This window comes from Euleptes europaea, chromosome 3, assembly GCF_029931775.1.
Source record: "Euleptes europaea isolate rEulEur1 chromosome 3, rEulEur1.hap1, whole genome shotgun sequence".
Classification (NCBI taxonomy): domain Eukaryota; kingdom Metazoa; phylum Chordata; class Lepidosauria; order Squamata; family Sphaerodactylidae; genus Euleptes; species Euleptes europaea.
The window spans coordinates 57698565-57715501 of NC_079314.1; the positions used below are offsets into that span (position 1 = coordinate 57698565).

Sequence of the window (16937 nt, forward strand, 5' to 3'; positions counted from 1 at the left end):
CAAACATAAAAAAACTTAAAACATTGGGCAGGAAGGAGGGATCACTGAAGAAATGCCAGACAAAAAGTCTTTACTCACTGGTAGAAAATGGAAACAGAAGGCAACAAACAAGTCACCCTAGGGACAGAGAGTTCCTTATTTTTGGTGGCACGACCCAGAAGGTCGTCCTCCAGATTGCGTTGCTACCTACCTAAAGTCAGAAGGCAGAGGGGCTCTCAAAACAGGGCCTCAGAACATGGCCACAGTGGTCAGGTAGGTTCATAAGGGAATAAGCGGTCCTTCAAGCATGTTGGTCCCAAACCATATAGGGCTTTAATGGGTAGCACCAACACCTTGAATTTTGCCCAGAAAATGATTAGGAGCCAATGTGGAAAAGCCAAGAATGGAGTGATACGGTCTCTATGATCCAGTCAGTCAACATCCTGGCTGCAGCATTCTGCACCAATTGACGTTTCCGATCATTTCTCAAGGGCAACCCCATGTAGAGTGCATTGCAGTAATCTAATTCAGATGTAACCAGGGCATGAATCACAGCAACCAGATGCTACCCCATTCAGAACAGGTGACACATTAAATCCTGTGTCAGCCTTTTTGCTCACCGGTAGCACTTCCAACTTGTTGGGACTAAGCTTCAATTTGCTAGTTCCACAACTGCCTCCAGGCATCTGTTCATGTTTTCTGCATCTTCTCTTGGATGGCCCAGAAGCGCAAGATAGAACTTGGTGTTCTGGGGAAAAGATCCTTCATTTCTTGTTGGCCCACTCCAGTATTTGGAATGATACCTGTTGAGCCTTGAAACTCATCTTTGTACTCCTATAGGGAAAGCTCCCCATAATAGTATTGTTGAGGTGGGGGGATAGGATAGGAGCTTGCTGTTAGCCTTCCTTCCCCCACCTTGCATAGCAGCATTATGACGAAAGGCCCCATGTTTCCATGTACCCTTTTCTTCATTGGTAATTGTCTTGCTTTTATTCAGCTTGACTGACTGTGGCATAGAGATTGCTATAATCAGCTACCATGGTTTCTGTTCCGGTGCAGACTCTCATTTTGTTAGGTTCCCCCTTCCATTTGGGGAGTTCCCTCTTCTTTGCAAGTAGCCCAGTTTTGCTGATGTGATTGACACTGGCCCACCCACCTTAAGAGGGAATATATTTTTTCTTGCCTGGGGCCACCCTGTAATGTGCATATAAAATATGTACTCTGGCTTTCTGAAAGCAGTGTTGGTTCATGATCAGAGTTTAGTGCTATGCAATTTCAGAACAAAACCTCTTTCAAATTTGTCCCTGTTAGCAGGTTTTTGTCGGGGTTGTCTTGACTGTTATGATTCCACTACTGATTTGCTTTGGTATCCCCCCCCCCTCCATTATGTAGCCATTGATTAGAGTTCTCATCTGAGCTTGACTAATTTCTTGATTGGTGACCATAGTTTTTAATAAATGAACAAATGGTGCTGTACTGCATTTTGCAACCCCCAACCACTTTTCAGACAGTATTCCTTGACAAGCTAATTAATGTTACTGATATTAAAACTAGATCGGACTCTTAATAGCGCATTAATCAGGGATAGTTACTAGGGATTGTCCTGTCATGGGAAGGGGGGAGGCGGGCAGGAAAGTGTGAAATATGGAGCCTGTATTATAAAGCTATTAAAGTTGGAGCATGGAATTCATGCATTAGTACTGGTCATTAATTTCTAGAACAACATGTGTGCTATTAAAGCCAAATCAAAACCTCATTTTGTGACTGGAATGTGAATATTTTAACAGGCGCACAGCGAATAGGGGAAAAAATGATCACACTGTTAAGTTTGTAGCAGGATTAATAACTTGGAAGTTAAGCATTTCCTGGCAGGTGCAGTGAAGGTCTCAATGGTTCAGGAAGGTGTTGCTGTTAAATGAAACCAGGGTTGTTAAGAGAAATTGTTTTAATTCTTCTTCACCCAATTTTTCCCTGAAATCCAACAATCCCTTTGTTTTCTTTTTAAGGAATTCAGAGTAAGTTTCTAATTCATTTATTATGATCAAAGAGAAATTCAAAGAAACGGCAGGAAGGGAGGTTGTGCTAAATCTCAGAATTTCACTCTGCAGATGCACAGAGGCAGGTGATGTCTTCTTTCTCTGAACAATGCTGTTTGTGTCGAGTGATGTGTGAGTGTGTGTGGATTTTCAAGACTCATCTTGTAGGCTTCAACAGCCTCCAAAGAACTTTGCTCATGTCAGAAGTAGAGCATACTTCAAAACGCCACTTGAGCTTACATTACTGTCCCCATACCTCACTGCTGTGTTGTGGAACTGGCTGATCTGGGCTAGCACAGAGCCGCCAGGCTGGTCTTAAAATTTTCTGTCCAATAGAGCATATTGAATTGCAGCTCTCTTGAACAATATAGTATTTGAATCAGGTGAAGCACCAATAGAGGGCTGGATCTGGACTAAATGGGAAATATCCTCTGATTCCACCTTCCTGCTGCAAATCCCCCCCTCAACTTGTGAGGGTCTCCTTTGCCCAGAAGTAGCGTTTTGTCAAGATGGGAGGAGGGAGGCAGGAAATTTCCATTCTGCCATTGGAAAATTTAGTCTTGATCCAACCCCAATGTTGCTGCAACTGCAAATAACTGCATAGAGTTAAGATTTAGACATAAACATAAATTACTTCCATCAAGGCCATGGCATGTTCTATGATTGTTCTATCTTTACTTAAATTAATAAAGCAGAGCTGTCGGGGAGACTTCCTTTGGTTTGCATGTACTTTTTTTTTCTAATGCAGTTCCAAGACGACCTTGTCCTTGTCTGCAATTTTGTTCCTCCAGTTGGTTCACTAGGGAGCGCTCTTCAGCACTTCAATTTGCATGATGCACAGTCATGTTTCACTTGGCAGGTGTTGAGCTTGCCTTTGTTTTCAATGATCTTTCCTATTTAGCATTCAGCACATGGAAGCAGTCATGATGTTGGGGAGCATGACTGCATTTTTACAAACTGACTCAGCTGTTTAAATTCTGTTTGCCTTAAAGCATAACAGTTGCAGTATATTGTACTTTTCTTTTTGTTAGTAGTAGTGATATTTTTTGGGAAATGACAACCTGAATATTGCAGCTATAGTTCCCCCCCACCCCCGAATAACAGGCATGCTCATGCTATAGAAATCTTACCAGTTTTTGCAAATGTTTTAGTTGAAGTTCTTGGCAATCTTGGTGTTCATGTGGTAATGGAACTTGAAGCTAATACTTGTTGATGCACAAACAGCTCTGATGTTCTATGAAAAATACCTTGTGTGGATTCTTTCTAGAATTAGCAATTTCATGAAAGTTCTTGCGAACTGTGCTATCTGGGAATAAATCTTAAGTGCGTGTTGTGTTGCTGCTATACCTGTTTTCCTGCCACTTTACAACAGAGAGTCATTGTTTCAAAGGAATGCCAATAGGGTAGCAAGTTTTAGAAAAGAAGTGTTTATGGCTTGAAGAAAACATTCTCATGTCAGAGTTCAAAAATATGCTTTTTGGACTTTTGAGGAGTTGGTGGTGGTGGTAAAAAGTGCCATCAAGTCACAGCTGATTTATGGCAACTCCGTAGGGTTTTCAAGGCAAGAGATATTCATAGAATCATAGAGTTGGAAGGGACCACCAGCGTCATCTGGTCCAACCCCCTGCACAATGTAGGAAATTCACAACTACCTCCTCCCCCCCACACCCCCAGTGACCAGAAGATGGTCAAGATGCTCTCCTTCTCATCATTGTCTAAGGTCACATAATCAGCATTGCTGACAGATGGCCATCTAACCTCTTCTTAAAAACCTCCATGGAAGGAGAGCAATAAAGATCAATCAATCTTTATTTTACGGTCATTTGACCAAAAATAGAACACATCTAATCAAGAGTAGCATAAATTTGTAATAAAACAGTATCAGTCAATCAAAAAGTCCACAAAATAAAATATATCAATAAAATCCCATATCTAAAAAGGTAAGCAAGCTAGCTTCTAAAACGTTTATTTATTAAATTGTACCTATTTGTACATTACATCCTTTCAGGACTTATATATACCAACACAAAATTTAGCCACACATCTCGAAGTTTGTGTGTTACTATCTTCCAGTAGTCGTTGGATACAGATTTTATCAGGTAGCCCTGTATTATTTCTTAGAGTTTCTTGAATAGTCTTAGATCTTAACTCATGCTGGAGAGGGCAGTATAAAAAGACGTGTTCACGGGTCTCAGTTTCTTCACCATTACACGGGCAGACTCTCTCGGAAAGAGGAATTTTTTTATATCTGCCTTCTAGGACGGCCGATGGCAAAGCTTCACATCTGGCTAATGTGAAAGCCCTTCTAAATTTGTTCACCTCCTGTGTCATCAGATATGGGGCTGCCATCATCAGGTGTCTGAACTTCTGTGAGGCTATGAAACCAGGGGACCATGCGAGGTCATGCTGTCTCTCAGTGTCTTCCACTCTCTGCCTTATTACTTTTTTAAACTGATCTCTGCTCAGTATCAATAGATCCTGGGGTGAAACCCCTAGTTTTCTTAGGTTTAATTGCACCTCCTCGGATCATTTGGACTGATATGCGTCCAGACTAATCATTGCAAGGAGGCCAGGTTTTTTGTATATTTAGTTTGGCCCACATGTAAAAGGACATGAGATGGATTTTAGCTTCAGTTCTCATCATGCCTGTCTCCAGTCGGATCATAGAATTGGAGACACATCTCAGTACTTGTAAAATAGCATGTAAGAATTTTGACTGCCCTTTTTCCAAGACCTTCGGGCCTGGGCCCATAAACCCCAAGTATGTACCATACAGTAGTTGTGCCAAAACCTTTGCCTGATACAACTTTAGGGCAGCTGGGATATATCGACCTCCTTTGGAATGGAAAATTTTTTATTATAGCATGGGCTGAGCTCTCAGCACAATCAGCAATGTAGTTATAATGGGCCACGTTTGATCCTGAGACCTGTATTAGCATTCCCAGATATTTAAAGGAGTTTACTTGCTGGATGTCATTTCCGTCTAATTTCCATTTCCTAATTTTTGGGCACTTCCCAAAAGACATTATTTTAGTTTTAGGGTAGTTAATTTGGAGATGCTGGGTTTGACAGTATTCGGAGAATCTGTTTAGTGCTCTCCTCAGACCTACCAGGGTTCTAGACAGCAACACTGTGTCGTCTGCATATAACAGCACTGGAATATGTCGGTGGGCCAGTTTCGGGAGATGAAAGTTTTTATCATTCAGATAATCTGCCATATCATTTATATAATAGATAAACAGCAAAGGGGCTAAAAGACATCCCTGTCTGACTCCTTTTTTTGTCCTAATTGGGTCTGTGAGATGACCTTTAGCACTGCATCTGACTCTGAGATATGAATGGTCATGTACCGCCTGTATAAGGGCCAAGAGCCTTCTGTCGATATTTGTTGCTTCTAACTTTTGCCATAATTTAGGCCTTGAAACTGAGTCAAAGGCTGCTTTTAGATCAATGAAAGCTGCATGCAGGGACGTTGGACCCTTTGAAGTATATTTTTCACTTAGGTACTGCAATAGCAGGCAGTGGTCAGTTGTAGATTTACCTTCTCTAAAGCCCGCTTGTTCTGGCACTATCACATCTTCTTGTTCAAGCCAAATAAGGAATTTATCCAGTAAATGTCTGGAGTAGAGTTTACTAATGATACTTAAAAGGCTAATAGGCCTATAGTTTGTAGGATATTTTTTGTCGCCCCTTTTAAAAATAGGAACCACTATTGCCATATTCCACGCCTTTGGGATTCGGCCTGTTTGGTCGATGTAAGTAAATAGGGTTGCCAGAAAAGGGGCCCAGCAGTCAACGTTTTCCTTTAATAATTCAGGAGGGATACCATCAGAGCCAGGCACCTTGCCATTTTTTAACCGTCCTATGTGTGATTTTATTTCTGCCGGCGAGACAGGGGGCCATTCTCCTAACTTTCCCATATTTATATCCAACACACTTGATTCAGGGTCATCATATAGCCCCTGAAAAAAAGATGTCCATCTATCAGGAGCTACATTTAATTCCATAGGGGAGGGAGTCTTACCTCTCTGATTTGCAAGTCTCCAAAAGGTAGCAGAGTCGTTGTTTCTAACAGCTTGTACAAGGAGCTCCCAATGTTTTTTTGTATAAATGTCCTTTTTTTTGTTAGGTATTTGTACCTTCGTTTATGTTTAAGGAGTATAGGATATATCCTCTGGTCCTCTTCTGGCCCTGAATTTATAAATTGGTGGTAGCGTCAAGTAAGGAGCTTTTTTCCTGTAGTACACAGTCAGTGTCATACCAGGGTTTAGAGAGCCTATATGTTTCTCCAATTTTATACGTTTTATTTTTATCCAAACTGCTTAATGCCGTTTTTAGCCTGCAGATCACCTCATTGTATATAACCAAGAGATTGTGATTAATTTCACCATCTGTGGGGAGTTGAGGAATGTTCTGGAATTCCTCTGTTTTTAAAAGATTTTTAAATTCTTGGTTTATTTTTCCTGACCATCTAATTCGTTTCCCATTACACTCAAGTTGGGGCACATATCGGTTAACTAATTTGATGTTCCTCGAAAAGGAAGCAATTTGTACCAATAGAGGTAAATGATCACTTTCCAAATAAGGTAATACTTGTAAGGACTGGACCAGTTGCATAAGTGATCCACTGACTAACATATAATCAATGACACTGGTTCTATTGCCCGACACAAAAGTAAATTTCCCAGGATAGTCCCCATGGCAGGCCCCATTTAAGATCTGCAGGCTCCCTGTCTGAGCGAATTTGATTAGGCTTAGTTAGGCCTGCTGGATTAGATCTCTGATCAAGGGAAGTACGAACTAACAGCATATTTTGTTGTTCCGATTCAGAATCCTCAAAGTTGGCCATATTTTGTTCCCAAAGTATAGTCATCAGGCCCCAAACGAGCATTTAAATCTTCTGCTACCAATAGTGAAGACTCCAGAAAATTGTGTGACAGTGCATCAACATAATGTTCTAAACCTTGCCAATTTTCTCTGATTTTTGCTATTTTGTTTGCTAGTGGTAAATACACATTTATAATTAACATGCTCTGGAAGGAGAGCTTATCACCTCCCGAGGAAGCCTGTTCCACTGAGGAACTCTCTAACTGTTAGAAAATTCTTCCTAATGTCTAGACGGAAACTCTTTTGATTTAATTTCAACCCGCTGGTTCTGGTCCAACCTTCTTGGGCAACAGAAAACAACTCAGCACCCTCCTCTATTTGACAGCTTCTCAAGTACTTGAACATGGTTATCATATCCCCTCTCAGTCTTCTCCTCTTCAGGCTAAACATACCCAGCTCCTTCAACCTTTCCTTCAACTTGGTCTCCAGACCCCTCACCATCTTTGTTGCCCTCCTCTGTTCAGAGGTAGTTTGCCACTGCCTGCCTCCGCATGGGCTGAGAGAGTTCTGAGTGAACTGTGACTGGCCCAAGGTCACCCAGCAGGCTTTCATGTGGAGGAGTGGGAAATCAGACCCGGTCCTCCTCATGTGAAGGAGTGGGGAATCAGACCCGCTCTTAACCACTATACCAGGCTGGCTCTCCCGGGATGAATTAGAAGATCAGTTTTGGCATTGGCGCTTGTTTTCAAAGTCCTGGAATTATGTGCAATGCTACTTGAAGTTGACAGCGTTTTGTCTCTCACTGAATAAACTATAATTCACGATAATTAAGTGGCTGAGACTTAAAGTTCAGCTCATAATTAGCAGTAGTTTCAATATGCGAATATCATATAGCTCACATTTTCAGATACAGCAAATCACAAACTTAAGTGGTTGCTTATTTGCATCGACAACTTGTGGTGTGTGGTTTATGCTTCATTCTATACTAAGTAAAGGCAGATGAATTTGTCACACATTCCTTTTGCTTCTTGCCAAAAGAAAGCTACAGCCACAAAATAATCATGCCATCTGCTGGCTTGTCGTTATATTGGAATGTCCACAAGAAAAAAACTTCAACGGAAACCATTTTACCTTGTTACAGAGCTAGCTGTAAGAAGTTGACAAGGGTTGTATATGTGTCAGTAGCTAGCTCCTTCTCCTAGCTTTATAATGGGTAGCTGTAAGAAATTGATTGAAGCACTTAAATAGAGCAGGTGACAGTATCTAATCATAAAGCATTTCTGGGAACAATGAGTCCATTTAGCATAACAAGAATGTGACAAATTATAGTGTGCCTCTATTAGCAAACAGTGCCTTTTGGTTTGCTAAAAGAGAGTAAATATTTTGCCTGTCTAATAAAATAATTCTGCTCCATGCATACTTAAGGAACGGACAGAAAGCTCACAATTTATTTCTCGCTGGTTTTTTTATGAAGTGCTGAATGTCAGGAAAAATATTAAAGACCAGCTTCAAGTTGATTGATACTGCAAAAGAAGTAACTCCTAGAACAGTTTTATTGACTAGCTGGAAAGCTTGGTGCCATCTTAAAGGCCTACTTCAGACCATTCTGTTCTGGAACCTAATGTAAAATGATAAATAGTACTTTTGAAGGGCTAGTATAGTCCACCTTCTCATTGAGTCTCAAGGCATAGTGCATGGGGTAAAACAATGCAATCAAATAGCATGGGAGGTCAAATAAACAATGCAATAGGAGTAGGATTACAAAAATTAGAAACAGTGAAAAATAGTATCAGGCCTGATATCACTGCGGTGCAGAACATGGAATTACAAAAGTAGAAAACAATGCAGTAAAAGTAGGATAATGCATACAAAAAATAACTCATAGCATACATAGTGGCATACATTGCAAACCTGTTCTCTTTATAAAAGAACCGTTCTGAACCATTCCATTATATTATTGCCCTGTTAACCTTATAAATAGTGTTGCCATCTCCAGCTGGGGAAATTTCTGAAGATTAGGGGAAGGTGCGTTGGGGAGGGAGCTCAGTGGGGATGTGATGCCTTAGAGCAAAGATCCCCCACATTTTTGATCTTGGGATTCTGACTCAGAGGGTTCTGCAACTACAAAATGGCTACCACAAAAAGTGAAGCCAAGCACAAAATATCGGAGAATAAGGCTGTGCATAACTCTTAATAGTAACCCTTCAACATTTCAGGTGCAACAATAATGTCTTTTAAAATGAACATATATATATATATATATATTAATTTCCTGCATTCACACAGCTTATCCTGAATCACTCAATAAAGATTCTTGTGTTGCGATGGCAGCTACTGTCAAAGCAACTTTATAAAAATCTGCACAGCCAATCAGAAGCCCTGCTGGGCAAAAGCTCCAACCACTTTCTTAAAACACTTGGCAGGCACTAGGAAGAGTGTTGGCAGATGCCTAATGAAGCTCTGAAGCTGCCATTTCCTCCAGGAAAACTGATCTCCGTGGCGTGGAGATTGGTTGTAATTCTGGGAGAACTGCAGCCCCCAGCTGGAGGCTAGTAACTTTGTAAACATGTTCCCCTGTACAGTTCTGTTTTACAGTTTCCAAAATGACAGAGGTGGACGGGAAGCCTTCCTGACCTCTTCAGGCAGGCCATTCCATAAAGTGGGGACCACAATAGAGAATGCATATGAACAAACAGCTACATTGCTGTATAATGTGGGAACGCACAAGTATTATTCCCATTTTACAAAATCTTGGAACAAAATCTTGGCTCTGGCATATTTGCATTGCATGGACTGTTGCCTCAGTATTTTGGTACATTGGTATTTTTGAACATCTTTGGGTGGAACAGGGACTTGTTTTATCCTGCTGGAATGAAATGTTGGCTGGGGAGGGAGAGTTCACATGTAGTTATAAGAAGAAAGGCTGGCTAGTTCCTTTTGAGTACATGCTTTGCAGCAGTATACAATATATTCTGTAATTCTCAGTCCTGCTACTGTCATGATATAACTACCACCTTCATACATGCACAAAATACTTGAATTACTGCATTGCCTATATATCCATGGCATATAGATAGATATTTATACAGTTGCTTTGCTTTTTAGGGCCGGTGGACTAGCATTGGGGAGGCCCAGGGACAACTTCTCCTTTACAACTTATTTGAAAGCAGGCCTTTGAATCAATAAAATTGGTGTGGGCTTTTCCCTTCCCACCTGGTGCTGTTGCACCTTTCCTAGCAAGAAAAGGAGGGTTGCAAGGAGCAAAAACAGACAATTGGTGCAGCAGGAAGGTTAATTTTAATTCACTCTGAGACCCCTGCGTGTTTCGCATACACTTCATCAGTGTTTGCTCAAACACTGTTTGTGTTTGAAATGTTCAGGCTGTGATATTTTCCAGATCCCCTTGATGAAGTTTTTGCAAAATGCATAGATGTCTCACAGTTCAATTAAAATAATTCTCCCCCATTGCACCAATTGCCTCTTGTTTTTTGTTCCATTCCAAGGCCAGATTGACCTGCTGGGATCTTGGGTATAGCCAGTCCATACTGTACATACTGAGCATGCTCTAAACACATACACATACCTTTATTGGCATAATTACATACTTTAGCCAATGATCGAAGCAGGATATAAGTACAGTACCCTTTAAATTAGGGATTAGTAATAATCCCTATAAATTATGATTTACAAAATATACTAGTTAAGAACAGTTTTAATCTTCAGCACCTCAGCAAGAAATTGAGCTACCATTGCCGTTATTTCAGGGATTGAGTCATTCAAGAGAAATTGACATTTCAGTTCGTTGTTCAAAGATCTTTTGGTAGCTAATAAAGCAGACAATAGTTTTTCACGGGTACATTCATAAAAAGGACAGTCTAAAATTATGTGATCAATAGTATCGATTGAATTAAGATTACACGAGCATAAACGTTCATGCCTTGGGATTTGGGAATATCTGCTGGAAAGCATTTTAGATGGGAAAGCGTTTACTCTAGCTAATAAAAAAGCATGCTCTAATCTATTCACTATAGGTAATGACCACACCTTCTGCTGGTAAATGCAGCCTTGCACGATCTCTGTGTTGCTGCTAATGAAATTGTAATAACAGTGTGGCTTACACTGGTGGTGGAAAGTACTGTCAAGTCACAGCCAATTTATGGCGACCCTGTAGTGTTTTCAAGGCAAGAGAAGATAGAGGTGGTTTGTCATTGCCTGCCTCTGCATAACAGCCCTAGTATTCCTTGGTGGTCTCCCATCCAAGTACCAATCAAGGCCAACCCTTTTTAGCTTCCAACATCTGATGAGATTGGGCTAATGACACAGCCAATGAAGGGAGAAGCAAATGCATGAGACCAGCTCAGTTCACTTGGCCACTGTACTAACTCTATTGAGCATATTCCTCTGACCATGCTCCCACTTCTGAAGCTTTTTACAAAAGGAAGAGAGAAAAAAATATGTTGTATGTGGGGTGCCAGTGGTGCTGCTGAAGTAACTTTGGAGGCCATGATGGAGACGGTAGACTGCTGAACAGGGGATTAATTGGGGTGCTGAAATAAAGCTTATGGGCATGTTTGAGAGATTTTGTACAACAGTGGTTCTCAGCCTTTCATATCTTTCATCCTATCAGTCACTCTGTCAAAGAAATGGGGTCCTACCGTGGTAGAAATAAAAACCCTGCTTTTCTCAAGAACAGTGTTTACAGGTATTCTGTTACTATATTTCTCATATATGTTAAGGTTTAAAAGCATAAATATTACAGTAATGCAATAGATAATCCCTGGAAGATAGGATCAGCAGGAAGCAGCACATCAAAGCTACTTGCTGGTGGGCAAAGTAGATGAGATTAGAAGGAACACCAAGTATCCAAGGTTACTGCTATTATGCTAAAAGGTCATAGATGGGTAATCTGTGGTGGGTGGACTCAGCAGGAGATGGTATATCATGCTTGCAAGTGGATATGCGGGTTGAGTGAGAGCAGATTCTTAGTAATTCTTATGAAAGCCCTGCATCCCACCTAGACTACTTCTGTGTCCCGTGAGTGGCATTCGTACCACCAGTTGAGAACCACTGTTCTAGAGGACTGTCGGGTGGCTGCTAATATTTATTTTAGATGACTGCTAAGTTTATCTTCATCAATACAGTTTTCTGTGATTTTATGTTGTCTCCTTGTCTGCTGCTTTGAGCCCTGACTGCTTCTCGTGTTTGATCTGCAACTGTAAAACAACTAAAGAAAAGGGGGTGGGAGAAAGAAACCCAACTTAAAAGTGAGGGTAACATTTTAAACGTTTTTAAAGTTATGTTTGTTTTTAATTTATATTTTGTTGTAATCCACCTCGATTGTTCTTCAAGCACACAGGTGGGGGTACAAGTTACCCAAATATTTCTTCTGTAACCAAACTGTTGGAAATAGTGACAAAGTGGGAATTCTTATGTCAGAAGGGCAAGGTTTCCCAGTCCATTAAACATGAGTAGGGTTACATATATCTCAGGCCAGCGTCATGGCAGCCCAGCCTATCCCATATGGCTGTTGAGGATAAATGATGGAATAAACTAAACCATTTCGCTTTACTAAGTACATTATTGTTCTCTTTCCAGCTGAACAAGCAACAGCTACTGGTTGTGAAGGAGCGCTTTCAAGCTTTTCTCAATGGAGAGACACAAATTGTGGCTGACGAAGCATTTTGTAATGCAGTTCGAAGCTATTATGAGGTAAGCAGGTCCCCCCCGCCCGCAGTTTTAAACATTGTGCACTTTGTGTAAATACCTAAATTATCCTGCAATTTGTGAATCATTTAGAAACATGGTCATTTCCTCTAATTTTCAGGAGGAACAGCAACATTTGCAGGTAACAGTGAATGGAGGAATTGGCAGATGCAAAGACCATCTACCTAACTGAAGAATATGGTGCTTTAAAAAAATAATAATCCTGAGAGAATGCAGTTGAGCAGACCTGGCTCAAACTTGGTAGGGCACCCAGTATAAGCTAGAATTTAGTTTCATGTCTGGCAGAAGAGACTGTGCTTAAAGCGATAATTGTGCTATGCAATAACACACTTGAAAGTGGAGCAGTATCCTGCCAGCCCCATTAATCTTGGTTATTCCAAACAAGAGTCATGTGTAATTGGTGGGAAACTGGAGAAATGTGGTCTTGTTAGTGTACAGGCAACAAAAACCATGGGTTCTCTTCTTCTAAGAGAAGAAAAACATCAAGTTAATATGTGGGGGGTGCTAGAATGAAAGGAATCAATATTTTTTCCCTAATGAAATGCTCTGGCCCTAGAGTTTAGGGGATTTCTGCTGTTGGTTCAGCCAGAATATTTTTCCCCCTGCAAAGCACTGGTTTGAGGCTTATCTCACTTTTTGATTTTGGTTGCAAACAAGTGAATTTGTACAGCAAAATGATATAGAACCTCATCAACCTTTAAAGGCTATGCATAAAGTCTGATAGCTCTGTCAGATGGATGGATAGATAGGAATATTGGTTTGGAGAGAGTGGACAGGGAGAAGTTTTTCTCCCTTTCCCATAATACTAGAACACGGGGTCATCTGCTAAAGCTGGAGAGCGAGAGATTCAAAACAGATAAAAGGAAATATTTTTTCACACAACACATAGTTAAATTGTGGAACTCCCTGCTCCAGGATGTGGTGATGGCTGCCAGCTTGGAGGGCTTTAAGAGGGGAGCGGACATATTCATGGAGGAGAGGGGTATTCATGGCTATTAGTTAGAATGGATACTGGTCATACTGCATACCTATTCTCTCTAGTATCAGAGGAGCATGCCTATTATTTTGGGTACGGTGGAACACAGGCAGGATGGTGCTGCTGCAGTCGTCTTGTTTGTGGCTTCCGAAAGGCACCTGGTTGGCCACTGTGTGAACAGACTGCTGGACTTGATGGGCCTTGGTCTGATCCAGCAGGGCCTTTCTTTTATTCTTAATAGCATTTGGCATATCGATGGGCATCTTTCTGCTGTATGGCCTCGGGGTAGGGGGGAGGTAGGGGCCTGTGCAGCTTTCATGAGACCATGTTTAATATGATGCAGCGATGTCACAACTTCAATACTGGGTGGATTAAATCTGGATAGTCTGGAAAGATCAATGTAAATATTTCCTGCCTGTGGATGATAATGCAAAATGAGCTTTCCATTTTTGGTGGTGGCATTTAGAACATTTTTTTTGTCATGGCTCTGCCCCCCCCCCCCATGATATTAGCCATGCTTGGATTGAAATACCTCTGAGAGCACTCCACTGAAGTAAGCAACTGTGTGTTTCCGATTTTTAAGGTGTCAAATCTGAAGCTAACATCTATGTAAGCCAAACAGGGCCACATATTGAGCAAACAGAAGAAGATCGGCGTGTCTGTGGCTGAAATCCGGCAAGGAACTAATGGGCAGTGCAGTGTTAAATTTATACAAACTAGCAAGATCAGTGTTCATGATCTGTTTATAGAGTCCAGGGGAGAATAAATTGCCTTTATGGTAGTCTGCTGGGGTGATTGAGAAGCTCTGGCAGTGGCAGGACGAGTTTCTTTGACATTTGGAAACAAGGAGAGGGGGGTCTTGGAGCTTTGTTCAATTTCTGTTTTCCACTGTGGTGCTTCACGGAAAGGGCAAACTGGGAAATCAGGATCTCTACACGCTTGTATTCTCTGAAGTAATAGTTGTAATGGTGTTGAAACAATTGTGCTTATTATTTCACGTTCTCTTTTTGATGGCTGCATTATAGCCTAGCTGAGCAGGAAAGAGGCTAACAGGCAGAAGTAAACTGAAGCTGTTGCTTTGTCAATTTTTCACAGGGACATGCCTTAAACAAAATGAACGGGATAAATTGTTTAGTCTGCTTATATTGCGAAATACTTTTCTGTTTTGTTAGCGAGAACTACTTCATTAAAGAAGCTGTTCCACATTCTGATTTGACCTTACTACTCAGAACTTTTCTGTAATTTCCCAGTTTATTTTTTTCTTTTAGCAAACACAAGCTCATTGTCTAGCTCACTGCTTTTCAGTGTAAATAGTTCCTTTCTTTTACTTGCTTTATTACCCTGGAAGGAACCTTGTGGGGCTATCGTGTGTCTACTTAATATGCATTATTTTGGGTAAACCAAGTAATTTTCATTCTCCTCTAGTCCTTGCATAAATCTCAAGGGCTTATTTTTGTTTTTCCCTGTCTGTCCATCCCCATAGCCCCACATGAGGAGGGGGGAAGGGGATGTACTGAATTTCTAGACTGCATTGTCCACTTCTTCAACCCTATGCAATCAGTAACTCTTCAGGTAAGTATTGTTCTCCCACTGAGTTCGGAGTACATCTTCATCAGCGGGTTTTGTCGTTCCTATGCTCAGGGAGGCAGGATCCAAAAAACCTTTGCTTCCTGTCACATGTACTAGGACTGCCCTCTGATATTCAGTTCTCTTCCTGCCTTAGAGGGAGAAGCAGCATTTGTGGTTAGCTCTGTAGCAAACCTTCTTTCCTAGCCTTTGCACTTCAATAATTATTCCTGTCTAACTTTATTTCTGTGTTTTTTCTTAGTCCTAATCTTGGTCTGTGTGCACCCAGCAGCCTTTTCCTCTTGTATCTACTGTTTTCCCTCATCTTTGCCTCTGTCTCCCCCTCCCCTCCCCCCTCCTCCGTTTACAATATGTCTGAGAGTGGAGATAGGGCTTCAGAGGAATTAATGTCAGGAGACCAGGAGCAAGTTGAAGGACTCCTCCCCCCCCCCCGACAGCTTTCCCTAGCACCGTCCAAGAGCCGCAAAGGAGAAAAATGGGCGAATCGGCCCGATTTGCAGGCGGTGGCACAAAAACGGAGCCTTCAGCCGGGAGACGTTCAAAATAGTGCGAAAAAGACGCGCACAGACAAGATGGCCGCCGCAACTCCTCGTTCGGCCTCTAGAGGTTACGAGGGCGAACTTGATCCCAGTGATGCCGGCTCCTCTGGAGTTCATGCGACTGGGACTACCCTGGGTAATGTTGAAAATGTTCATTTTATAATGCGAAAGGGGGGAAGGGCAACTTAAGTCTGATAAATTTAATGTGGCAGGCATTGAGAGAGGAGTTGCCCAAATTAGCTATCATTCTTGTGGGGACGTCACAAGATCCAGAGCCTCATCCCTGGGTTCCAGGACTTCCATCCACTCTGAGTCAGAACGTGGGGAATGCTCCAGTGACACACCCATGCCTGGCCAACTAAGGCAGCAAGGAAGGCACCATTATCCTCTTCCAGCAGGAACAGGTCCCCTTCTCCCTCTTCTAGCGATAGAAAAGAGGGCAAGTTCTCAGGAGAAGATGAGGGGGAGGAGACTCAAAATCAGGAACAACAATCCCGGTTATTTGCCGGGGAAGATTATCAGGCGTTCCTGAGCAAGGTATTGGCAGCCTTAGAACTTCATGAGGATGAGGACTCAGAGGCTTCCAAAAGTAAGGCTAAGTTTAGGGGCATGAAGGAATTCTTCACCATACCCGGGCTGTGCCTTTTCCTGAATACTTTGAGGACTTTCTCAAAAATGAATGGGAGAAGCCTCTCTCTAACAGACAGCTCCCCACTGCTGTTAGAAGAATGTATAATCTAGAATCCCGAGAGTCTACCCTCCTTCAGGTTCCCTTAGTTGAAGCACCAGTCGCCACTCTGCAATCCACTGGCTTACTTTCTGAGGATGGGGCTGGCAACATCAGGGACCCTCTAGATAGAAAAGCTGATTATGCTATCAAAAAGGCCCTTGAGGCTTCGGCCGTATCCATACAAGCATCGGCTACGGCAGCATTGGTGGCTCGGGCATCCATCATGTGGATCAGAAAAATAATTGACCTGACTCCACAAGACAATAAAAGGGTTCTGAGTGGTCTTAACAGAGTTCTGAAAGCAGTAAAGTTTATGGCGGACGCCACTCTTGATTCCATGACTATGTCGGCCAGGGCACTGGCAGTTTCCTCTATTTCTAGGAGGGCACTTTGGCTCCGGTCCTGGTCAGCTGACTTCAGTTCCAAATCCATCCTGTTGGGATACCCATTCGAGGGTGATCGGCTGTTCGGCTCTAAACTACATACTAGTCGAGATGAAAGACAAGAAAAAGGCCTTGCCAAAATACATAAGGAAAGAA

At 41.9% G+C, this 16937-nt stretch overlaps 1 protein-coding gene across 10 annotated transcripts in view; it reads left to right on the plus strand.

Moving 5' to 3' along the window:
- Positions 1–16937, plus strand: part of CADPS2 (calcium dependent secretion activator 2) — a 401370-nt gene that overhangs the window by 71349 nt on the left and 313084 nt on the right. For all 10 annotated transcript variants that reach the window (XM_056846115.1, XM_056846117.1, XM_056846119.1 and 7 more), the window contains exon 2: positions 12438–12551. In XM_056846115.1, the coding sequence (XP_056702093.1) occupies positions 12438–12551 (114 nt within the window). The remainder of the gene's footprint in view (positions 1–12437; positions 12552–16937) is intronic.